General features: G+C 38.7%; 1 protein-coding gene across 1 annotated transcript; it reads right to left on the bottom strand.

The window, feature by feature from the left end:
• Window positions 1-4121: 4121 nt before the first annotated feature.
• SHISAL2B (shisa like 2B) lies at window positions 4122-22967 on the bottom strand. The gene is made up of 3 exons (XM_065875373.1): window positions 22621-22967; window positions 18106-18263; window positions 4122-4310 (listed from the first exon to the last, which is right to left on the bottom strand). The coding sequence occupies exons 1-3, from the start codon at window positions 22809-22811 to the stop codon at window positions 4186-4188; spliced, it is 474 nt and encodes a 157-aa protein (XP_065731445.1). The 5' UTR covers window positions 22812-22967; the 3' UTR covers window positions 4122-4185.
• Window positions 22968-26385: the final 3418 nt, after the last annotated feature.

The raw sequence follows: 26385 nt of genomic DNA, 5'->3' as shown, positions 1-26385 counted from the left end.
TGAGTAAATTTCCCATAGTCTGAGAATAGTTTATGAAAGATCTCATCTGAATAAAATTCATTTATTTTTACTAAAGTAATTTTCTTCTGAAGTGATCTTGTTATTATTATTGGGTTTGGATGCAAATCTCACTAATATATTGTAGGAGAAAATTAGTGACATTTCCTCTCAGGCAGTATGTAGCATAAGGAAAACTGAACTTAATAGTAAAAATCCAAAAGTCCTAGTTGTCCGCGCTTCCATTGAAGGGGCAGGGGTTCAATCCCTGGTCGGGGAACTAAGATCCCGCATGCCGCATGGTGGCCAAAAACACAAGTCCTAGTCATTCTGGCTACCTGTGTGACCTTCAGCAAAGTAATTTACCTTCGCTGGGCCTTGGTGTCTTTCATCTATAAAATATTGTACCAAATTATCTCTGAGATCCCTTCTAGTTCTTAATATATATGATTATCAATACTTCAAATAATATTATTTTAGAAATTATTTTCATTTAGAATATAAATTATTATATTCATTTATAAATTGTTACAGATAAGCAGGTAGCATTCTGTAAACTGTAAAAGTTGAATTTATTAATGTAACTGTTAAACACATGTTACTTCTTTAAGCAGATAATTGGTATTTGGTTCATATCCTTACCACCCAGTGTATGTTATTTTCACTAGATGCAGACAGAATTTATGTTTAGATTTGTATCTGTAACCTGATTATCTGAATACTTTGAGACTATTGCTTTTAGGCTGATGGACCTACGCCCCATACAGTTCCGTATTTCTTTTCTCCATATCTTCTGTTGGCTAAAAGCTCTCAGAGGGATCCCCAGTTCTTCATACTTAATACATATCTGTTTACATCTTTGGTTCTTTGAGGCTAAAACATCAGTGAGTAAAACAACTGTGTGTGTCTGTATTTATGACTCATTCTGTCTAAAATTACATAGGCCTAGGTTACCTTCAATTAAACTAGATTGAAGAGTTATCAATAATAGTCTTGTTAAATGCCATTGAGTCCTTTCTTCAATAAACATTTACTGAGTGCCTAGCATAGCAAACACTATGTTAAATACCAGGGATACGGAGATAAATAAGACACATTTGCTTCCCTGAAAGGAATTCACAGTTTAGTTGGTAGGAGAAACAGCAGAACTCATCATTAGGTATTAAGTGCAGTAATTGGGTTTATAGAAACACACAGGAGTACCTAACATAGTCTGGAGAAGTTAGAAGAGGCTACCTAGAAAAAGTAATGCCTGCAGTGCATTTTGATTGAGGATGAGAGTGGGAGTTGACAGAATGAGTACAGTGAACAAAGCCCACAATAGAAAAAGCTGGGGCGTGTGTGTCAAGAATTATAAGCCCTGTGTGGGGCAGGAGTGGTAAGAATTGAGACCACCATTCTAAGTTCTCAGGTACAAGAGAAGGAGGTTTTATGTTCCATGTATGGGAGCTTGGCCTTTATCTGTAAGCAAGAGATGCCATTAGAGAGTTTTAAGGAAAGAAGTGACTTTTATTGAGGTTTGGTTTCATCCATTTCATAATCCAATCCCACAGTTTTTAAAGGATGAAATTAGTCTCATTAAAAGCCCGCATAGGGGGCTTCCCTGGTGGCGCAGTGGTTGAGAGTCCGCCTGCCGATGCAGGGGACACGGGTTCGTGCCCCGGTCTGGGAGGATCCCACATGCCGCGGAGCGGCTGGGCCCGTGAGCCATGGCCACTGAGCCTGCGCGTCCGGAGCCTGTCCTCCGCAGCGGGAGAGGCCACAACAGTGAGAGGCCCGCGTAACACATAAAAAAAAAAAAAAAAAAAAAAAGCCCGCATAGAAAATAATTTGAATCTTTGATCGTCTATTATCTGGTCTCTTATTCTAGGCCCACTTTTCTAAGTTCTGATTTCTAAAAATTACAGTCTTCTGAAAAGCTACTATATTCTTTATCAGACCCATCCCCAGAATTACATGCAAATGTACATAATTTGAAATGTGATTTGCTTTTAATTTTATTTTAGGTTATTTTTGACTTACAGACTATATTGTGTTGTTATGTTAGTATTTTCAGTCGATATAAATCATTTAGAATATATTTTTCAATGCAGACTGTCGTAATTTGGTAAGGCTTCTTTTAATATTTTTAATATTGATTTGACTATTTTAATATTTAAATCAATATTACGAAGTGCAACTGCTTCAAAGTCACAGTGACACACACCAGCTGGTCTACTAGATAGCTCTGTTGCTCTCCCCCAGGTTTCCTGGCTTGGCAGGGAGTGCTCCACAGATTCCAACTGATACTAAGTGCTGAGACTCAATTTTCCTGGGCAGTTGGCATCCAAGAACAGTAGGGTTTGTTAGGCCAGCTCAATGATAATTTCACTTGCGAAGCCCAGGATCTTCAGACCTCACTTGTCTCCTCCCAACTCCTCTAAAATTTTGCAGAGCGCCAGAGAATTGGGTTGCCTCTTGTAGAGCACAGCCCGTGATGCATGCAGCCATGCCCAGCCCGAGTTTGCCTGTCCCACAGGTTGGGAAGAGTCTGGGGAACCAGGAGCATTTTGCTGGCCCTGAGTCTCTAAGTTTCCTGCTTCTTGTCTGGCCTCTGCTCTTCCCCTTGAGCAACAAAAGTAGACTTACCAGTGCCTTAACTAACTTTCTCAACCGAGATTTTCACCTGAGGCAACATCTAATCAGTAATATAATTATTAATGTCTGTGTATCAAGATAGCCAATTTTCTGGGATTGTTTTTAATCAAAGCTGGTTAAAAGATGAAGAAGTACCCACACTTTATGTGCTTTCACAAAAATAGATGAAAATTCTTTGCTTTTATGGCCACATGTCATTTTTGTAATGGAAATGTTTCAACTTTCAGACTTCACACTCTGAGCAATTTTAATATTTAAACATTGGCAATACTGTGCTCTTTTTGAATGTGAAATCCAACACTGGCAGTAGGATGTTGCAATAATGATCTGGAACTATGCTGTCAGTGTAGCCACATGTGGCTATTGAAATTTAGATGAATTAAATGAAAATGTGTCTCTTCAGTTGCACTAGCCACATTTCAAGTGCTGAGTAAGCCACATGTGGCTAGTGGCTACCATGCCAGACAGTGCAGATATAGAAAGAACATTTCCATCATCACAGAAACCTCTACTGGACAGCACTGGAATCCCCAGTTCTTAGTAGAAATTTTGACAGACTAATGGTCAAAAGTTTCTAACCCTGAGTTTGCATGCCTGAGAGCCATAAGGCATTCCTTTCTTTCCCCCTAGCAGACCAGAGAAGCTGTATTTGACACATTTTGAAAGGCTAGTCTTCTAACTACAGAAACTTTGTACAACACGGTAGATGGCACGGCAGAGCCAGCCTAAAATTAATTTTTTTTTCCTATTGAATTCCATTATAGGACCAGGTCTGTGTTCTTACAATAGAAATCACACTTATGAATAAAAATCTTTTAAAACAATTTTAATTTGCAGAAACTGTAGTTTTATTTCTAGATGTCTAAGTGATACCACTGCAGTAGCCTTAGGTGGGACCAGAGAACTAACTTGTTTCTTTTATAACTTTCATTCTAGAAATTCCTTAGGAACTTTATCAGTGAAGGATTTTTGTTATGGTTATCCCTTGCAGAAAATATTTATCATGCAGATTATACATAGTGATACATTTTGTTATTGAATGTTAGTTTTTATAAAGGCAATAATACAGCAAATCCCCTAAAAAAGGCATGGGTTGATTTCTAAGAGACTTAAGAACACACCACTTCTCGTTCATAAGGCCACCCCCTGAGATTTACCTATCTAGTACCATCTCTTATAAAAATAACTGCCTTGAGGTGTGAGAAACTTGTGAAGTGCTGGTAATGTGACATAAACTTCTCATTGTTCTTCACTGACATAGGTGTGCTTATCTTGTTATTGATAAATTCTATAATTTCTCCTGAAGTATTAACATAATTTCATGTAATGTAGAAACATCTTAATTAGCAAATAAAAGTAAACTTATGCACATGGAAATCTATCAGAAACCTTAGTGGGTGTTTAATAAATTAATTGAATGATCAAAACTGCAGCTGTGTCTTGCTTTGTGCGTGGTGAGTTTTTGAGAAGTATTATTACAAACTGTATTTGAAGTGAACTCTTTATTTTTGTTGCTCCATCTCTCCAGTGAGCTTTTACAACACAGGATATTTAACAGTAAGCAGTGTTGATTTGTGTCATATCCATTGTTTTTTCTTGAATTATATCATCAGCTTCAGAGAATGTTTCATTTGTTGAGTTTGAACTGGGGGCTTTGGTTTTTCTATTTGAGCTGCCTGCAAATACACAAAACAAAATGAAATAATTATTTGAAATTATGACATCAAATCTTACTTTAAAATTTGTCCTTAAAAAAATAAACTTTTTAGGAATGTTGGAAATATGATGTCCTAAAGACCTTATGGATGAGTGAGAATTGAATCATTTCAAAGTTGTTTTTGAGCATTTTCTCCTGAAAGTCAAATAAGGGAAATACTCAGTAACAGAAGTAAGGATTTCGTTTCCATGCTTACCTTTCTTTCTCCACACTTCCACGGAGGAAACTACACATTTGATCAGAAGGTAACAATTTCTGGGTTGCTTAATAAAAGTGTGACTGTCCTTATGCATAAAGGGAACAAAACTAAAATCGATCATAATAATTTACAACAATCTTAAGGCTTTGCCATTATAATCAGTTGAGAGGTAACATTTAAAAAGAGCATGTTCATCCCACAATCCCATTCACTCGTTCTATATAAATGAGTCCAAAATGCACAAGGGTAGAGGAATGTGGATATTTGTTCATCAAAAGTTAGACTAGCAAGCTCATAACAAAGAAATGGATTATTAATCAATGAATGATGTTAGAAAAATTAAGTGTGAAAATAATGTCATATATTTCACCAATATATACAAATTTAAATATATTTAAATAATTTTATAATTATGTAAAAGCAGTGCAAGAAATCATAGATGTTACTAACAACCCCCTGTTGCTAAACCCACAGTTCAGCTCACAAGCCACATCTTATTTGACCTATCAGCAGCATTTTCTTTCTTGGCTTCCCAGAAAGGAAGCCCACCCTTCCTTGACTCGCTCCTGTGTCACCATTGCTCCTTTTCCATCTTTCTTGTTGATCCCTTTTCCTCTCCCAAGCATCTTAGGCTGATTAGTCCCACAGTTTTTAATACCATCTCTGCTGATGACTCCCAGATATGTATCTCTAACCCACACCTCTCCTGAACTCCAGACTCAACTTGCCATCTCCACTTGGATATCTAGCAGACATCTCCAACTTAGTCCAAAACTGATATTTGGATCATTCCCAGGAAAAAAAAAAAAAAAGAGCCCAATCCACTTACAGTCTTCCTCTTCTCAATTGCCGGCAACTTCCATGTGTTCAGTTGCTCAGGACAAAAACCTCTGTCAGCCTTGGTTCCTCTTCCCTCAACCCCACCACCAATTTATCTGATAGCCTGTTGACTACATTTTTTAAAATACATCCAAAATCAGACCACCTTCACTGCTACCACTGTTCTATTTTCAGCACAACACTCAGAGTGATCCTTTGAAACGTAAGTCAAAGCGTGTCCTCTGCAAAGAACCCTCCATTTCACCCAAGTCTTTATAATGGCCTACATGTCCACACACACACACACACACACACACACACACACACACCATTAATCTCCCTGACTTCATCTTTTTCTACTTCATCCTCTCATTCACTCCAACCTCTTTGATCAAACATTTCAGGCATGTTCCAGCCACAGGGCCTTTGCACTGGCTGTTCACTCTGTCTGGCATGCTCTTCCCTCAGATTGTCTGCAGGATAACTCCCTAATTTCCAATCCTTGCTCAGAAGTCACCTTTTCAATGGGACCTAAACACTGTATTTAAAATTGCAAGCTACATTCCCCCCACCCCATCCCCAATCCCTTTGCTCTCCAGTTTTTCCCATAGCATTTATTTTCTAATATAATTTACCTTTTTATTATGTTTACTATCTGTCTCCTCTCACTAAAATGTAAGCACCACATGCCAGAGATCTTTTACTATATTTTTCATTGATGATGCAGAAGAATTGCATTGTACATAGGTAATGTTCAATAAATTTGTTGAATGAAATGATAAGATTGAAAGTGTGGCATAGTAAAAACTTTAAAGTTGTAGATTGCAAAAGACAAGATTGAAAGCCAACTGGGAAGAAATGTTTAGAACACATGATTCATGTCTAACATATAACCAGAATTTACATATCAATATGTAAGACATTAACACCTCTTAATCAGTAAAGAGATGGGCAAAAGATCTACTGAATCTCCAATCTTACTAGTCAGAAAGAAATGTAAATTCAAAAGGTAATTACCATTTTTCATGTCTCAATTAGGAACAGATAAAATCTTTCTTGGCCAAGAGTAATTTAAATAATTTATTTTACCATCACAAAAATTCAGAAGAAAAGAAATAAAGCCATATATCGTACCACTCAAGGCTCCACATTTTAAACAAGATACTTTTAATATTAGCCCAGAGAATAATGCCATGCATGTTTCAGGCCTATGGGCAAGATCTGGAAGCTGTAGTGAGACATCATCCTTCAAAACTTATCAATAATATTACCCCTTTGAGTGTTAGTCTGTGAAATCAACCCATAGTGGGAGATGTCCTGCTTGGCCCTAGAAAGCAGGGCTAGTAGGATGGCATGATGGGAGTGTAAACTGGTACATTTATTTTTAAGTCTGGAGTGTTCCTACCTTGTGATTTTAGCATGAAGTTCCCAAGGAAACCATAAGAGATGAGCTCTAAAACTTATAAAGATATTCACTGATTCTTTTCAATACCAAAAAAATGTAAGTAACCTAAATTTATAATAGGGAAATTGCTAAATTATCATACATAAGTATGATGTAGCCATTTAATCTGAAAAAGTGATTTCCAAGAAATTTTTAATTACATCGAAAATGCTCAGAATACAATGTTAAGTGAGAAAAGATACAAAACTATCAGCAATACAATAATAGTTAATACTTTCATAATGTTTCCTCAGAGTATTTACTATCAGCTTCTCTCTGCTTAAAATTCTTTAGGATCACATCTTAATTTCTTGGTTAGGCTGAGGATGAGCCCTACTTCCCTGTCCCGGCTCAGCTAGCCCCATTCCCTTCCTGGTACTTGGCATTTCAGACATACAGAAATACTGACTGACAGGCTCCCCAGACTTGGCCTGCTCTCTTGCTCTCTCTCTGCCCCAAGCCTTTGCATACTTCCAGCTACCTGATATCCCTAACTCTCTAATCTTTGCTTGAAAAACTCTTATTTGTCCTTTAGGTTTTGGAAAATCTGCTCCAAACCTACCTAAGGGGAAGGGGGACTCACTAGCCAAGAGGTTTCACTATTAGAAGTAGCTTTCCTCTACTTTTTTGCCATCTAGTCTCTCTTCTTATATGACTTTTTCACTTTTTTTCTTTAGATAAGTCTAAGCCTCACCTTTAAGTGTGTTCATACTGCCTGGCTTTGCCCATTTATAAGTAATTGTATAGACTGCTTTCTAGGGTCACTGAGGACATCCCTCACTATGGGTGGTTTTCATAGATCAACACTCAAAGGAGCAATATTATTGATACGTTTTGAAGGGTGATGTCTCACTACAGCTCCCAGACCAGATCTTGCCCATAGGCCTGAAACATGTGTGGCATTATTCTCTGGGCTAATATTAAAAGTATCATAATTTTAAAATATAGGGCCTAGGGTGGTACAATATATGGCTTTATTTCATTACATCTGAACTCTTTGGGTGTTAAATTAATGTTCTACTTCTAAACATCCAATCATAATGTTTTGACTATATAATTTTATTTTTAAACAAAAACAACAAAAAGTTAATTTGTTGTAGGCACAACATTTTCTAGCCTGGCAAGTAGCTCTTTGCCCAGTCAGCAAGCAAAATTGTTTAAGATAAATGTAGTAGGGAAAGCTAGCATGAAAATTTGATGACCTGATAAATTCTTGACTGTTATTTGCAAAGTAGACTTTAAAAGATATATGGATTCAAATTTAACTACTAAATACTTAAGTAATGGGGTGTATATATATATATATATATAGAGAGAGAGAGAGAGAGAGAGAGAGAGACCCTTGAAACTATTTTCCTTATATAACATTTGTAATATTTGAAAAACAAAATGTTTGTAGGCTTATTTTTATTGGTTCAGTATCATTTGTACTCTCCGGTATCACAGCAGGTAAAGGTAAAAGACCAAGGGTTTAAGATGTAAATTAGTTTCATATTATCTGGGCAGAATTTGTATCTTATATAAGCATTTCTTTTCTTTGTTTATTGAAGTATGGTTGATTTATATCTTATTAGTTTTAGGCATACAACATAGTGATTCAATATTTTTATAGATTATACTCCATTTAAAGTTATAAATATTAGCTATATTCCCTATGCTGTACAATATATCCTTGTAGCTTATTTATTTTATACATAATAGTTTATGCCTCTTAATCCTCTTACCCTATCTTGCCCCTCTAGCATTTTTTTAAACATCTAAAATTTTTTTTTTTTTCCAGTACGCGGGCCTCTCACTGTTGTGGCCTCTCCCGTTGCGGGGCGGACGCGCAGGCTCAGCAGGCATGGCTCATGGGCCCAGCCGCTCCGCGGCATGTGGGATCTTCCCGGACCGGGGCACGAACCCGTGTCCCCTGCATCGGCAGGCAGACTCTCAACCACTGCGTCACCACGGAAGCCCAAACATCTAAAATTTTAACCTTTTATTTGAAATCCTGGAAGTCTGAAGACTATAACATTTGATTAATTCAAGTACTTCATGTTTCCTAAGCTTTTTACATACTTAAATTCTTAATATTCTAGTGAGACTTTCAAGGTGGTTTTTCTACCTTGTCACATACAGGTTTTTTTTTCTTTTTATGGGAGTTAACCTGAGGAATTTATTTCCTCACTTAGTTTGGGGTTCTCTCTAAGAACTCCTTAGTCTGGGGTTCTCTCTTAAGCCATCTCTATTCTGACAGCTCTGGTTTCCATTACACGTTTTTCTGGAAACAACAACGAGTTTAACCTGTCTACTGCCCTCTGAGATTTAAAGGCTTGCAAAATACATTCCAGTATCCTATCAATAGATTTTCCTTCATCTAGGACTTGTAAAACCCCCCACTCCCCAGCCCTGATTCATTATTTCCTTGACTACTGGATCCTTCTAACCAGTGCAGGTACAAAGATCATTTCTTAGATTGGCTTCTTAAGGCAATGCAGTTCCCCTAACCAAACTGATTTGCTACAGGAACAAGAAAAGATTTGATATAAACACCATACTGACACTATTTGAAGCAGGAGCTTTGATTAGCAAGTCAACACCCTGGTGTTCCCTCTCTTCCTGCAGCTTATAAAAGTCCAACCGTGCTTTCAATGTATATCCCTCTGGTAAGATAGAATTAATTGGGCATATTATGGAAAAAACAACTGCTGTAAGTGGGCTGTGCTGTAGTGATATCAGAGTCCAGCTAACTGCATCCCTTTGGAATGATTTTAAAAGAGAGAAGAGGAAAAGTCTCAGCAACCTCACCTTTTCCTAGTTTTCCTTTAATAAATAGAAACTAATTTCTTAACCAACAGAGTAGAGATAAAACCAGCTGCCTCTTCTGTCATGAGGTTACAACATGGATTAAATTTTAAACAAGAAATCTGTTATACCATTGAGCTCTTAAGGGATTTGTTACATATAAAGGGTTTTTTTAATTTAATTTCTCCTTTTCTTTACCTGAGTGTAGACTGGGAAGATCCAACATCACTGTGCTTCCCTGGGTTGACATTAGTTGCTCTTTCTGCTGCTAGTGTCCCATTTTTATTCTTTTCTTCAGTCTGGTCATCATATGTAAATCTCAACCTTCCTTTAATCCTATACCTCTCAGCCTGGCATTTAAATTAAATCTTTGTTTTGGCCTTTGCCAAAATTTAAATGCAATTCATCAAGCAAATAAAATTCGCCATTTAAATCAAATTCATCAAACAAAATCCGCCTATCCTCATCACAAAGTAGGCCAATATATTTTTTCTATAATAGTTAAATTTTACATTCATTTTCAGAAGCATTCCTCAGGGATCCATTTATCCTATAAATCTTCTATGAACTCTGCTCTTACCTGCCATTTCAAAATATCAAAAGAATGCTGGGCCCTCTGCAGATCTCGTCTCCTGGCTATGTGGCAGAGCGGTAATTAAGCTTTTCTGCCATTATCTGCCTGTGTCCTTCTAGCTTCTGCATTACCTATCTGCTGCCCAACAGCAGCTTCAATGACTAATCAGCTGGCTCACTTTAGTAGAAATCTACACATCCCACTCATCCTGCATTTCTTTCTAGTGGAAACAAGCAATCTTAAATTTGCACCCTAAAAGTGTTCTTTATTTACTAGGGGACATTTTCCCTTTAAATTTAGTACGATGCAAAGAACTGGATCTGAGGTAAATGGTGAAGTGAGCAAAACTTGCCTACTGACCTCCTGACCTATTGACTTCTCCCTTCTTCAATGCCCTGCCTTCCCCTTGAGGATACGCAGGTATCTCGTGTAAATACACTTAAAAATTCATTGTGAAAGTTAGAATCTTAGACTTGCCCTTTTGCTTTGCTCGTCCATCAAGGAATGAAGGCAGTTCTCTCCAGAAATGTTTTTCCTACCCTATTTTTTCCACAATTGGACTTTTTTTTTCTTTTCTGCATTGTTAAATTCAACTATAGATGACTAACATAGCTCACAAAGGAATTTGGCTGATATTTTAAATCCTTTAAATGGATTTTCACAATTGAGAGACTGGCTTCTATTTTGCTTTTTGGTTCCATCATCAGCCAGCATTGCCTAACCCTGCTCCCTGAGGAGGACTCACAAATGCTAAAAGTAGCAGGAGCTCTGCTGAGCAATTTGGTTTTCTACATTCTAGAAACGAAAAGAGTTGTAGGAAATTCCAGACTCATTATTTTCAGTAGAAAGGCCCCTTTAGGAGACACAAGTGACCTTTTCTGCCATTGAGTTCAAATTACCCCATCTTCTACTAAGATCTCAGTGAGTTTTTAAAGCCTCTCTGAAACAAAGAATGGCATTTTAAAATAATGTGGCAGCGTAATTAATAAATGTTTTGAGTAGAATTTGGTTGAAGCAATGTTAAGGCTACTAAGAAAAATAGGTCCCAAAGTTATCTATAAATTTAGTACAAAACCCATCAAAATGCCACTTGATTTTTAAAAATTTGACAATGTGATTCAGAAGTTTATTTGGAATACTGAAACGAGTAGCTAAGAAACTTTGAAAAAGAAGCATAATGGGAAGGAAGAGAAAATCTTCCCTAATTAGATATTAAATTATATAGCTACAATAATTTTTAAAGTATATTATTGGCTTAAGAATAAACAGACTGATAAATTTAACAGAACAGAAAGTCTAAAAACAGATCCCAGTATATATAAGAATTTAGTTGATGACAAAGGTGACATTTTAAATTGGCAAGAAAACAAGGATAGATTTCCCAATAAATATTTAGACAATTGGCTCATTTGTAAAATAAAAATAAAGGCATATCCCTACCTCACACTTTACACAAAAATTTTAATTCCAGGATTATTAAAGATTTAAATGTTAAAAAACAAGTGAATGTATGTATTGTATTAGAAGAAAATATAGGTGAATATCTTTATATCTTAAAGTGAAGTAAGAACTTTCTAAGTATGAAATTAAAGGAAGAAATCACAAAAGGAGAAACTTCTACAGTTGAAAAATTGTCACATAAAATTAAAAAGGGAACAACTATGAAAAATACTTGCAATATATGTGAAAAAGAATTTAGTTACTATATGGAAAGTTCCTATAAAGCAATGAAAAATGAACACCCCCATAGAAAAATGTGTATAAGATATGAGCAACAATATACCACAAAGACAATGACAAATAAATATGAAAATGTCCACCCTTGCTCATAATTAGATAAATTTAAAATAAAACACTGTATTGTTTCCCTCAGTGAAATTAGTAAGATATATATCTTTTGAAATAAAAATACTCATGAAATAGTACTTTTCTGGAGGACAGTTAGCAAAGACTTTTATATGTACCAAATCTTTGGTCAGCAATTCCATTCCTAGGGATTTATGCTAGGAAAATACTTCAATGTTCAATGCTTGTGTATAATAGAAAAAATGGAAGCTAGTTCAAAGTCAATAATTTAATAAAATATGATATACCCAGACTGGTTTCCAAACACCATTCCAACTAAAAGGGCAACTTCTTGGAGACTTCTTGGAAAAATGGCAGATTTCAGGGCTGGAACAGGAAAAGCACAGGCTGCTCAAGAACATTTTGTGACAGAGAGCAAAAAAAAAATGCTCAAAAAATGATGGATATAATTCAAAAGGATATAGGACCCAGTTTAAAGGGGCTCCCACAGGCCAAATCTGAGATAATTTAAGAATCAATAAATGATGATAGTAATAGACTATTTTAGAATAAAAAATCTGAGTCCATACTGATATTAATAAATTAATTAATAGGTAAATAGGGGGAAAGGGAAAGCTCTTCCTTGTAGTAGAATAACAACTAATAAACACAGAAGGAATGATGAGGTTAGAAAATCACCATTTCATAGCTATCATAATAATAATTCTAAAATTATCTTGAAATTTTGAATGAAAACATTCAGTCAAGAGCCATCAATGGGTGTGTGAAAGTTGGAGGAGGAACAGGATTTTTTCATACCTCCCAACAACTTACTTAGTAATGGCAAAAGGAAAAATAGTAACTTTGTATATTCATATATATATATATATATGAATATACTATATATATACTATATATATATATATACTATACTTCAATGGAAAAAAAGAAAGGTAAAAGGATGATTTAAAATAAAAATAAGTTTCAAAAAACAAAAACAAAAGGCTAAAGAAATATGATAACTAATTACAAGATGTAACTCTGGACTAGATCGTAGATAAGAAAAAAATAGCTATTGGAAAATTTTAATATGAACTGCAAATTAGATAATATTACTGTATCACTGTTACATTTCCTGACTTTGATAAATGTACTGTAATTGTGTAGGGAAAAAAAATCCTTGTTCCTAAGAAACACATACTGAAATATTTGTGGTTAAAAAGCATGATATCTGCAAATTATTTTCAAATGGTTCAGAAAATATACATCAAAAGAAAGTCAATTTTGAAAAAAGTGAGGTAAAATACTAACAATTAGTAAATCTGGGAAGAGGTATACAACCTTTTCTATACTTTTCTTGCAGCTTTTCTGGAAGTGTGAACTATGTCAAAATAAGAGAATAAAAATTCATAGCACTCCATCAAGGTAATAAAATGTAATCATTAAAAGTGGTGTTTATTTATTGGCAAACGATGATGTCATTGTTGTTCAGTGAAAAAAGAAAAGCTGTTATAGGATTCATTTTTTTCCCAATTTTGTTATATATACATGTATCTATAGATATATAGAAAAAAATCTATGAAGAATATTCACTGTGGTGTTAATATCTGTTATCTCTGTGTGGTGGGATCATGGATGAAGTTATTTGTTTATTTGTTTTTCTATATTTTCTAATTTTCCTAAAATGAAAGTGAATTAAGGGAAAGGTTTTCTTTCCAGGGGTATAAGGGTGTCTTCTAAGAAGAAATATAGTAGACTATTCTGAACGGTCCAAGTCCCATTTTGCTCACAGGCAGAACAAACAATTGTGTACACAGTCGTCAAATTTGCTTGCTTTCTCAGTATTCTATATATAATTTATGCTTTTCTCCTAGACAACCTGTGCCTTACTGCTGATTAGCTTACCCTTTTCCATTTATATTGCCTGCCTTTGCAAAAGAGACTACCAAATAATAGATAATTGGAGTTGTCTGTTATTCCCATACAACAATATTATTTTATTTGTGTCAAGCAGCTCTACTCTCTGCCCTTCTTATTTTCATCAAAAACTCTGCTTCTAAGAACCCTCTTGATTCTCCACCCCTCTCCACAACCCTAGGGTGTCAATGGATACTCAAAACCACAGGATGACTATATTTTATCTTCTTGGAGCATCAGTTTTACTCAGAAATGGAAAGGATATAATGTTATTATTAGAGTAAAACAAGTCATTATATTAGCAATCAAATAAAAAATTCCCATAATTTAAAAAATATAATGGGCAACTTCACATAATTTAAAGCTCACAAGCCAGGGCTTTCCATTCTAACCCTTGGAATTCTGGAGGTACACATTCCTTTCTCATCTACCTTTAAGGATTCTCCAGTGGAAAAGTTTGGGAAGCAGGGATCTAAGACATTCATCCCTTTAATTGCTCCCCCATTAACCATTAATTCTTCCGCGTCTTATGAAATGAGCCCTTGCCCCAGGGGTGTCTACTCAGAAAGATGCCCTTCACACAGCCATCTTCTGCTCAGAACTGTTTGTCCAATACAGTACAATTTACAAACCACGGTATTCTTTTAAACATTGGCATTTGATACAGGCGTAACTCAAAACACAAAAGTTAAAAAGAAAGAAAATGATTATGGAACACAATGTAAAGACCGATCAATTGCTTAGCAATAGAACCTCTGTACAAAGTGAGCCCTGGAGGTAGCCCAATTAAACTCTACAGGCACTACCAGAGAGAGACCTGCTATTTTCAGGATCAATTCAAAATGTATAAAGTCTTAAATTGTATACATTAAAAATAATGAACCCCAATAGAACAAAGGTACATGAAAGAAAAATCTTGGCAAAATAGTCTAAGATTAGACTATTTTAGACTTAGACTATTGTTAAAAAAACAAAATTCAGCTGAGTGAATTTGAAGACCTAGTTGGCTTTATCCAACGACTTGTGAATTGGACAGCATCCCATCTAACAAGTAGAAAGGGGCTCTGAAAAGATGTAGGAAATGAAGAGTCTTATAGGCAGAAGGGGTAGGACAAGGAAGTCATAAACAAAAGAAAGGATTTTTTTTCAGGCAGGTCACCTTCCTTTAGGGGAGGGGCAGGGGTCTATCCTGAAGATTACCTTACTAGTGTTGATCAGGAAATTCCAGACGGATAGGTTTAAAATTTCACTCCTGGGAGAGGCTGAAACTGCAGTGAGGTAAGGTTTTGGTTTGCTGATGTAGGGCTTAGCACAAAGGGCTCCGTTTTGGGCCTGTTGTTTCTTCTTTAATGCTACTGTCATTTACAGAAACAAAAAAGTCCAGTGCCTTAAGTCAGTTTTAGTATGTGCACAAAAGCACGTTTCCCTTTAGGCCATTCAAATTGCCTATAATGAAAAAAGTCTCAATTCTAAAAATTAAAATAATGGGAGGCTGACTCTTAAGAACAGCAAGTTTTCAAAGAAAGGAGTGGTAAACTGGTGAAACCAATTTTCCTCCAATGTAATTTTACTTGCTTAATTATTACACAAGCATAATGTTCCTAACCTTTAAGGCATTCCTTAAGTGGAATAAAGCCTTGTTTTCTCACAAGCTAGAACACTGACATTTATCCCTAGGTGGGAGAATCACTGGAATGAAGCATGCATATTTAATAATAGGCACAGCAATGGTTTTTAATTATCACTTTGAAGGGTCGCTTTCTAATATGAACCGTTTTCTCTTCCTATTCCAGGTGACATTTGGATTACCTATTTTGTTTTCTGCTCTCCACTATGTCTTATTTGGTTAATGTCAACCGAAGGGCCCAAAATCATCTAATTTGAAAGCAGCAGAAGGCAATGATCATATAAAATTCTGCCTTACCAAGAGTAAGCACTCAGGAAAGGTGTATTGAATTAATTTGCTGACTTGATAAACATAGTGTTTTTCAGAGGGCCAGAGTGGGGATATTTCATTGTAAGAAAGTAGCCTCAACTAACTACATAGGAAGTGCACTAATGGATCTCCTTAGCTAAAGAGCCATAAGACTACAAAGACTTGAGTCAACAAGCCAACTAATTCTGTTGCTGGGCTCTCAGATCCAGCTTGAAATAAAATTCTGGAGCAGTCCCTGAGATAGATCAGGAAAAATATCAAGAAAAATAATCAATTTTTATTTAGCACACTGCATTGTATAGAAGAGGCACTCAGTGAATGTTTGATGGCTATAATGGTGACAATAAACATGCTCCTTTGATCACCTATGACAGAGGTACAGTGCTACTTCATTCAATTCATTCAACAAACATGTGTTCTAAGCACTAGAGAAACAGTAGTAAGCAAACAAGACAAAAATTTCTACTTTCCTGGAACTTACTTTCTAGTTGGAGTAGAGAAAAATTGGACACAGGTAAGTAAAATATATAGTTGATTAGTGGTAAGTGCTTGGAGAAAAGTAAAGCAGGAAGAAGGCATGAAATGTTGAAGTTAAAGATGCAGATTGAGTGACCAGGGAAGAACTCCCTGGGAAGGTGACTTTTAGTAAAGATTTAAAGAAAGTGAAAGTGAGGGAAAAACATTCCAGACAATGGGCACAGCATGTGCAAAGGCCCTGAGGCAGGAATTTCAAGGAACAGCAAAGAGGCCAAGGTGGCTGGGCATAAGATGCTAGAAATAAAGGTGTAAAGGGCAGACCACAAAAGCCCCCATAGTTCACATTTAGGACTCCATATCTATTGAAAGATGGGAAGCAATTAGGGTTTTGACCAGAGTAGTGACCTGACCTAACTTAGGTTTTACCAGGCTCACTCTGGCTTCTCTGTGGAGAGTAGACAGCAGGGGAGCAAGGGCAGGGCAGGAAGAGGAGCTATTTGTTTTAAAATGCAGAGTCTGGAGTTCGTGGTTTTAACAAACTCCCTAAGTGATTCTTACACACAATAAAATTTCAGAACTGATACTTTAAATTATCTAAGCAATTGAGACAAAAATTGATTTTACTTTTTGATTATTTGATAATCCACTGCTTCATTTTGCCTGTGGAGAAACAGAGTCTAAGCCATCGGACTAAATTCAGCTAACAACTGGTCAATTCGGCCATGTAATCTCCAAACAGTACTTCAGAAAAAGAACTCCAAAGGGATCTTGGCTTCTTGCTTTGTGATACAGGGCACCCTCTGAGATCGCTACAGAGAAGAAAACTAGAGCTAAAGTAATCATGCGGTGCTGGTGTATTTGAGAAGATCGCAGAGCATGTACTCCATAAACATGTTTCTGGATTCAGCTAAAATGGAGCATATGGGAAGGACATTTTCTAAATTTTTCGGAAGAAAGTTTTTCACTTTCTTTTTAAACAGAAGTTAGTGAGCACCTGTGTCTTATTCTAAACATATATATCTGTAATATAGAGATTCTAAATTTTTATTAAAAATATATTCAAAATACATGTATCTAAATAAAATTCATGATCACTACTTTTAAAATACACTAATAGAAATTTATATTCACAAAAAAATTTAACAATTCTTTGTTTCATAATGATAATGAGTAGTATGTGTAGCACATTATAATTAAGATAACAAAGAGACTCAGTTCTGAAAACCTTACATAAACATTTTACTTGCACTACACACACAAACACACACACACACATACCTGTATAGCGTAACTAGTTTGTGATCTATTCAAGAACAAAGACTGCTATTTATTCTTTAGTTTCTTTTATATGACTCTGAATTACTTAATACACCTCCTCTGAATTCTGCATACCATAGGCACACAGGTAATGCCTAACTGACTACTGACTAACCAATCTAAAGCAATGCAACACTGACAATTATCGGATATTTTGTTCCTCTATCTGACTTCTTTGGCTCCATCAAAAACAAAATTTAAAAATTCCAAGAGGATACAACCTTTAAAACTGAGAGACATAAATAAATTAAAGTGGATTTACTGGATCAGTGTATTATTTCTTCATGAGAATATTTACATCCTGCCACTATCTTTCCTTGGGCACAATCCCTCCAAGGTATTTCATCATTAATACCTAATTTAACGTGAATCTTTATAAAGGCATAAACTGAATTTTTAAAAAGCATTCATTGCTAACAGAATGATCTGTCACCCAGGTACAGGTTATTATTTTGAACAGAGTACAGGTAATTGGTTACAAATAACAGTTACTGATTACCTTCTTGAGTGGAAGTAGCCTCTAGGTGTTGAAGTTTAAGGCCAGTGTCTAATCTTTGAGGCTTTGTATACAGAAATAAGTAGCAAAGAACACAGACGCTGATGACAAAGGCAAGTAAAACAAGGGCAGCAATTCCCAGTCCAATCAGAGCGCCAATGCTGAGGAAAACAGAAAAAACACTGTGACTGTCACACAAACTTGTTTGCACATAAAACAAAGGTTTAAATATTGTTAATACTTGCTTCAGTCATTCATACCAAATTATGTTTTATTATAAACAGTATATGATTGAAATCTATGGCTCACCTTTTTCTGCCATCAAATTCTTATGATATTTCTCTATACATTTATATGTTAATATTGGTATAGAATACCATGTGAATTCGTATTACAGTAAAAGGTCACATGATTCTCTAGGGATCGTTCAAAAACATTTCTATCAGATAAACCTCTATTATTAATATATTTTAGGAGGAAAGATTAGGTTCACCAATAAAAGATGAATAGAAAGATATCTACCTCTGCAAAAACAGTGAAACAAATGTTTACCGGAAGTGTAGAACTTTTATTTTGGAGACATGCATGGGAGTTATCATGTATTAATATACAAAACCACAACCATTACAAGAGAGGAGAAGAAAGTTTAATTAAAGGAAAGCAATGTTTATGAAATCTATATAAAGTTCATGTTCAATCTGAATTTTTCCTTTCTAAAAGAGCATAACACTAATAGCTTCTAGCATTTAGGAAGAAACCCTTGTACTTTTCTCTAAAAATACAGTGTAAATATTATTTGCACTAAATTTGTAACAATTCCTTCTGATACAGTTATCTATAAGTCTAATCACTTGAGAAATAGTACAATTTTCACAAACTTGTGCACTTATTTTTAAATGGGAAAAGAAGTTTAGAAAAAAGAAAATTATCTTGCAAGACTAATATGCAAACATATGTACTTTACTTTCATGAGCAATATATGTGTGGGTATGTAAATACCTATAATTAGATTTTAAGCTGCTCAAGAGCAGATACTTCTATTGACTTTCCCATAGTCATGTGCACACTTATTAAAAGTGTTTAATAGAGTATTTAGCTTGTAATTAATGTTTCATAAATGGAAATAAATGATAATTGACTGGTGCTTGATCCATTAGTAGTCATTGAAAAGTAATCATCATTGAAAAGTAACAATCATTGAAATGATCACTGAAAAGTAGTGATCTTTTCCTTCATTATTTTCCTGTCTTGCCTTTCAGCTTCTGCTATTTCCCAGAGGTTAGGGCGCGAACAAATGTGACATGCCGAAAGTGAGGAAAGGGAGAATTTGACCAGGGGTGCTAGGTGTGTCACTGCTTTGGGAGGAAGAACAAAATTAAAAGTGAGGGGCTAAGCTCATCCTACTTATCCTTAATTTAAGGAGATAAAGCCCCCTTGCAATTTAGAGATTGCCTCCTGAGCCAGACATGGGGGCAGACTTCAAAAGATTCTTGTGCTTGTTAATTACTATCAGCCAGTTCCCCTAGCCCTGCACAGAAGTGAAGACTGGGTAATTTTCTGGCTAGAGTCAGTATATAGTTGCATATTTAAATTGGAGTTTGCCCTCACTTGATACCCTCTCTTCCAAGGGGTAGACTCCCTGGCTCTGGCAACTCCTCTTTTATGCTTGTTTGCACCAAAGCTGACTTTTGTAGATCATATGTGTAGGGAGGGTTAGGACTGCACAGACACATGGGAACATAATCCACTTAATATTATCTGCTTCATAAAGCAGCTAGGAGGCCAGACATCTGGAAAGATCCCTGAAATGAGAACCCGGTTATTAAAAACATCTTCAGGGCTTCCTTGGTGGCGCAGTGGTTCAGAGTCCGCCTGCCGATGCAGGGGACACGGGTTTGTGCCCCGGTCCGGGAAGATCCCACATGCCGCGGAGCGGCTGGGCCCGTGAGCCATGGTCGCTGAGCCTGTGCATCCGGAGCCTGTGCTCCGCAATGGGAGAGGCCACAACAGTGAGAGGCCCGTGTACCGTAAAAAAAAAAAAAAAAATCTTCAAAGTGAAAAAATAATTTAGTCAATTAAAAGTAAAATTGTCAATTAAATTCAATGTATGTATTACAGACTTTACATGTACACAGTTTAAAAACCAGGCCACATGATTGGAAAGAAAAACAAAGCATGTCACTTCTTCCTGTTATAAAAGGATGTTCTTCATAATCCTGACAAACTGTTTCACTGTCATAGTTCCACTTTATAGAAATGTTGCTTTATGCATGCAAAACTCTAGATAAAGATGGAGCTCTGGGAATCTCCTGAAATATTCATTTCAACAAATAACTTATTGAACTCAAGCGTAGCCCTGTGCAACACACATTATTTTCCTAGGTCCTGAAGGTTTCCAAAGGAAACCCTTAGAGGTTAGGGATTTATAAGAGGAGAAGAGATGGGAGTGGGCCAGACACAGAAAAGGGAGAATTATGCTTTCCTCACAGCACCATAGGGCAGTTTGCTTTGCAGTCCCTGAGAGAGGGTCTGTAGCTGCTGTCACATTAATGAATTCTCCTACTTAGCAACTTCATTCACCTGGAGGTACCATACCTGTGCCTTTCTGCAGTGGCTGCAGAATCTCAGAACAAATGCTAATGACTTCTGGGATATTTTTCACAGTTGGACTATTGTAAATTAGGGGAGAGAGCAGAGAATATGAGGGAAATGAAGTTCTAAATGTTTACCTTCCCGTTGTGTTCTCAGAGCTCAATAACTAAGGAAGAACCCCGGGTGGGTTTTTTTAACATCTTTATTGGAGTATGATTGATTTACAATGGTGTGTTAGTTTCTGCTTTATAACAAAGTGAATCAGCTATACATACATATATACATATAGAAGCCCAGGTTTAACATTGCCAACTGATGCCATCAGTTGAAATGATTTTCATATTTCCCAGGAACTGAGCTGCATTGTCAATGCTAAATGAAGACCCCAGCAAGCTGTTCATTCCTTTGTGCCCTCATAAACCTTAGGAAGGTTTTCTATCCTCTGCTGCTTGTCACTTTGGAACTATTCAGGGACCTGAGAATCCCAGGCACTTTTCCAATTGAGTTTGACTTAAGAGTTGCCAGTCTCTCATGGAGGTGCTGCCACCATTATTAACACCTCCAAAGACTCAGAGCTATGCTACTATGTTATTTTCCAAAAGGCCGGATAATATGCCAGCACAATACAAATTGCTTCCCCAAGTAATAGGGATAAATTGTCATCATTTCCTGTTCTGGCATGATACAACTTTGTTAGTTGAACTTGTTGGTAAGTAGGCACTCCTTTTGAGATTTTTTTTGAAGCTTGCAGTGTGCAAAAACAAATTACTGCTCTAAGAAATAACATTTAAGGTCATTTGCTGTAGACTTGACATGTGTGCTAAAGTCTGGACCATGGTAGGAGATTGGGAGAACTAATACTCTTCTTCTTACTTAGCAGAGTTAGCTTCTCTCTCTCTCCCAGACATAAGCTAATTTGTCAGTAACAGTTTGAGGTGGGGTGGCAGTTCTTTCCTGTAACCCTGGCACCCCATTCATTCTCCAGGCAAAATGAAAGAATCAGGTTCTAAGTCTGCAATCCTTTGGAGTGGAGGGGGGAAAAGCATTTCGTAATGAAAATATCTGTGTAAATACGAATTGGAATATGTTAAATTACCATCATAGGAAAAAGAGGCAAGAAAGACACCACCTTTGAAAGTCTCTTCACTTTCCAGCAATGGCCAAAGAGCTCAAGTGTTGAGAAAGGGGGTGTCCTGCAAAAAGGTTCAACGGAGTGTGTAATCACAGCAACTGAAACTCTTCCTCTCTGTGGGTCTCCACTTCTGTTTGGGGGTCAGTGTGAGATCAACTGAGAGGGCAAATTACAAAGCCCTGTTGCCTGTGCGCGTCGAAACACACACACACACACACACACACACACACACACACACACACACACACACACACACCCTTTCTTGATACTTTAAAGGATACAGCCAATTCCTTCTCACCAGCAAAGAGGCTTAAAATACTCTGATCTTTGGTTAATGTATTGAGTCTCAAAGGAGCTCCTTTTCCATTCAAATGCACCAAATGCCCAAACAAATCAAAAAGAGAATTAAAACCTCCACCTTAAGTTATGTGCTTGCCTTTCTCTGCCCGCAGAGCCGCAGGCCTCGGACTGGTACCGGCGAGAGAGAGTGAAGAGTAGTCCGCTCCCGCCGGGCGGCCCTGCTTGCGCCCTGGGCACAGAGCCCGCTCTTCTCCCGCGCGCGCCTCGCCCGGGGACCCCGGCGTATTCACACTTCTGGCGCCACTGCCCGACCATCGCCGGATGGGGGTGGCACCGAGTGGGTTCTCTGCAGGGCCCTCATCAGCCCTCGGAGGCTCCTGTCCCCCCGGGGGGATCCGAGCAGGTCGCAAGGACGCGGGCGACCTCCCTCCTCTCATCGTGGCACGACTTGTCGCCTCCCCAGCCCCATGGCCGCCAGCCCCCTGCCTACTCACCTGAGGTTCCACATGTAGCTGTGCTTGTAGGGGAAGTAGCTGCCTGGCTCACTGCAGCAGTACTTGAGGTCAGCGAAGCCACAGCAGTAGATGAGCGTGGCCCCCTCGCCGCGCCGGGGACACTGGAAGGGTTCCACGAAGCTGCGGTTGAGGCTGTAGTAGCCAGAGCACACCCGGCTGGCCTCGCTCATCTCGGGCGGCTGCGGGCAGGGGCACGCTAAGCCCCCGATCTGCCCTGGCTACACACGTCCCGCCCCGCCCGCGGACCCCTCCGGCCGTGCTCGCCTCTTGCGATGCAGGGCTGACTGCCTGGGCGGTCAGCCTGGGCGCGCCTCTTCTGCTCGCTCTCCTCCCCTCGTCCCCATGGTGTCTGGTCGCTTTACACGCGCTTCTCCCTCCCGCTACTGAGTGGTCCTATTATCTGCCGATCTCCGGCCTTCTACCTTTTTCTCCCTCTCCCTTCGTCTGCTTTCTCCACGTTCTCCTGACTTCTCTACACTTTCCCTCAATTCACGGAGGCGTCCCCACTCCATGCCAGAAAGAGATTCCACCTGAAGGAGAACGGGAGGTGTGGTGTGGGACGTGTTTGCCATCTGAACGGATGCAGCCAAAGTTGAAATTCCCTTTGCCCAGGGACAGGGCAGATGGGTTTCAGGCAAATGAGCAGGGCCGGGGAAGCAGGGTAGAGAGCAGAACAAAAGGCATTGAACTACCAGTGAGGGGCTGTTGAGAAGTACCCCTTCTTCTTTGAGAAATATGTGTAAGACGTTAAAATCTGCCAATTTAAATATCAAAGGCAAGAACAAAATTTTCTCCAAAAACTAGCCATGCATTCTGTATTCAGTTAACCTGAGAAAGGAAGGACAGGTTAGAGATTGAGGTAAAGAAACTGAGGACTTTCTGCAAAGGTAGGCAGAAAGAGGAGGCAAAGGAAGTAGGGAGAGAGAGAACTTCATCCTTTCAAAGCACTGCAGAAATTTCTCTTGTTCTCTTTTTGTTTGGTATTCTCACTTTAGTGATTCATTTTGTTGACCAAGTTTTTAAAAATAACAATAGTAATGGATGCTTTTGTAATAATTCAAACAATACTATGATGTGTAAAGAAGAAAATATTAATAGCCGTAAGATAGGAGAGGAGGTGACTATAACATCCATAAAATTTCTGAGATAGACCTTTATTCCTTCGTCTTCCTTTTCTGCTTCTTTCCTTCAGCTGAGGGTTGATTGGATGCCAGAATCATGAATTTTACCCTACTGGGTGCTGTATGTTTTTGTATTTGCATAAATATTCTTGAGCTTTGTTCTGGGATGCAGTTAAGTTACTTAGAGATGTTACTGGAAGGGGGAACCCTTCCAGGGCCTGAGAGAGGACTCTGGTGCGTTTTAGAAACCTTTCCCGATCGCATGGTGTACCATCCTCTGGGTTTCCCATGCATGTTTTAGCTGTAGGAAGATTCCCCTAAACCTGGAGAGTTGGGGCCCATGGAATGGGTAGCACACAGTATTGCTTTAAAGGGTCTGCATTTGCTCACCCAACCTCACCAATCCTCTTGTCTAACACTTGGAAATGAATTGTCCGAGGAGACAAACGTACTGGCAAAGCAAAAGACTTTATTGGGAAGGGGCACCCGGGCAGAGAGCAACGGGATAAGGGAACTCAGGAGAACTGCTCTGCCACGTGGCTTACAGTCTCAGGGTTTATGGTGGTGGGGTCAGCTTTCTGGGTATCTCTGGTCAATCATCTTGCTTGTCCCCATATTTGGTACAATTCAAGGCCCTACCTGATGGTGCACACATCTCTTAGCCAAGATGGATCCCAGCGTGAGGGTTTCTGGGAGGTTGGCAGGACATATTATGGTCTGGCATCTCCTCCCTCCTCTTAGCCCCTCCCAAATTCTCCCGGTTAGTTTTTGGTGGCAGCACCCTGTTCCTTATCAGGACCTCCTATTGGGGACAACTCATGCAAGTGGTTATTATGCCTGGCCAAGGCAGGCTGTTTCAGTCAACGGTTCCCTAACAGAAACTGTTGGATTCTTTCAGGTTTGATTTCTTTTTAATTTATTTAATTAATTAATTTATTTGGCTGCGTTGGGTCTTTGTTGCTGTGCGTGGGCTTTCTCTAGTTGTGGCAAGTGGGGGCTACTCTTCGTTGCGGTGTGTGGGCTTCTTATTGTGGTGGTTTCTCTTGTTGCAGAGCACAGGCTCTAGGCACACGGGCTTCAGTAGTTGTGGCACGTGGGCTCTGTAGTCGTGGCTCGCGGGCTCTAGAGCTCAGGCTCGTAGTTGTGGTACACGGGCTTAGTTGCTCTGTGGCATGTGGGATCTTCCCAGACCAGGGCTCGAACCTGTGTCTCCTGCATTGGCAGACGGATTCTTAACCACTGTGCCACCAGGGAAGTCCCTTCAGGTTTGATTTTAAACTTTGTTAGGCAGGACCAGAGCAGACTTGAAGGCTAAATTGATGATTCTCTTCTTGTTATAGGAAGATGGGGCATAAGAGGATGGTCATGTCGCAGGTCTTGGGTGAGTCCATGGGACAGACCGCCAAGTGAAGGTCCTTGGCTTCGCACGGGAAACAATTCAAGAGCGAGTCATAGCAAAGTGAAAGCAGTTTATTTGGAGAGATGTCTGTTTATTTAGACAGAATGCGGTCCCTCTCAAAAGGTGAGAGTGGCCCTGAAATATGGGGTGGTTAGTTTTTATGGGCTGGGTAATTTCATAGGCTAATGAGTGGGAGGATTATTCCAACTATTTTGGGAAAGGGGCAGGGATTTCCAGGAACTGGGCTACCGCCCAGCCCACTTTTTGGCCTTTTATGGTCGGCCTTGGAACCATCATGGCCCCTGTGGGTATGTCATTTAGATCCTAATGTATTACAATAAGTGTGTAATGAGGCTCAAGGTCTACTGGAAGCCAAATCTTCTGCCATCTTGGGCCTAGTAGGGTCTAACCAGTTTCTATTGTAACCTCAACGGCTATGTCATTCTTTTAAAGGTTGTGCTCTGCCCCCTTCCCTACTATCTCATTCTGAATACTCTACTGGGTACCTTGTGAATTACAAGGCTTACCATTCTGACCAGTGGAAATAAACTATTCCAGGCCTTGTGAGGGCTCCAAGAAGTGTACCCTCTGATCCTTTTAGGTGGCTCTTTTCCTGGCTTCCAGTAGTTTCTTCACAGCCATGTACTGATCACGACTTAGCTGAAGCCTCAAGGAGATCCTCCTGTGAGCCAGATCTTGAACTAACTCTCTCTCTCTCCCCCTCTTTCTCTCTCCCTCACATCTCTCTTTCTCTCCCTCTCTCTCTCTCCAGCTCTCTGCTCTCTCTAGTACTCTGTCCTGCTATCTCTATCCACCATGCCTTCCCTGGATTCCAGCTCTGTCTTCTCAACTCAGAGAGACCACTGGGCTCCACCTGGGTTCCCCCTCCCCATGCTGCATTCTGGAAACTCTCTCCAGGCAGCAAGCTGGGGCAACCATGAGGCTCACCTTGTCTGTTTGCCCTCTCTCAAGGTTCATTGTCCTGCGCTACCCGATATCCATGTTCAAAGCCCATTGCTTCTATATTTTGTGTGTTTATCTTTTTAGGCAGGAGGGGAAATCTGATCCCCATTAAGCCATTTTAGCTGAACTTGGCCAGGGGATTAGGCCTGATCCAAGCTAGCCAGTTGGGTCCTCACTCCTGCAACTGGGATTCTGCCATGTGGACACTGTGGACTAAGAATGCCTCCTGCCACATCAGTAAACAAAGGATGCCTGGCCATC

Source organism: Phocoena phocoena, chromosome 3, assembly GCF_963924675.1.
Source record: "Phocoena phocoena chromosome 3, mPhoPho1.1, whole genome shotgun sequence".
In the NCBI taxonomy this organism is placed as follows: Eukaryota; Metazoa; Chordata; class Mammalia; order Artiodactyla; family Phocoenidae; genus Phocoena; species Phocoena phocoena.
The sequence above is the reverse complement of the archived record's forward strand: the minus strand, read 5'-3'. Positions and strand labels throughout refer to the sequence as shown.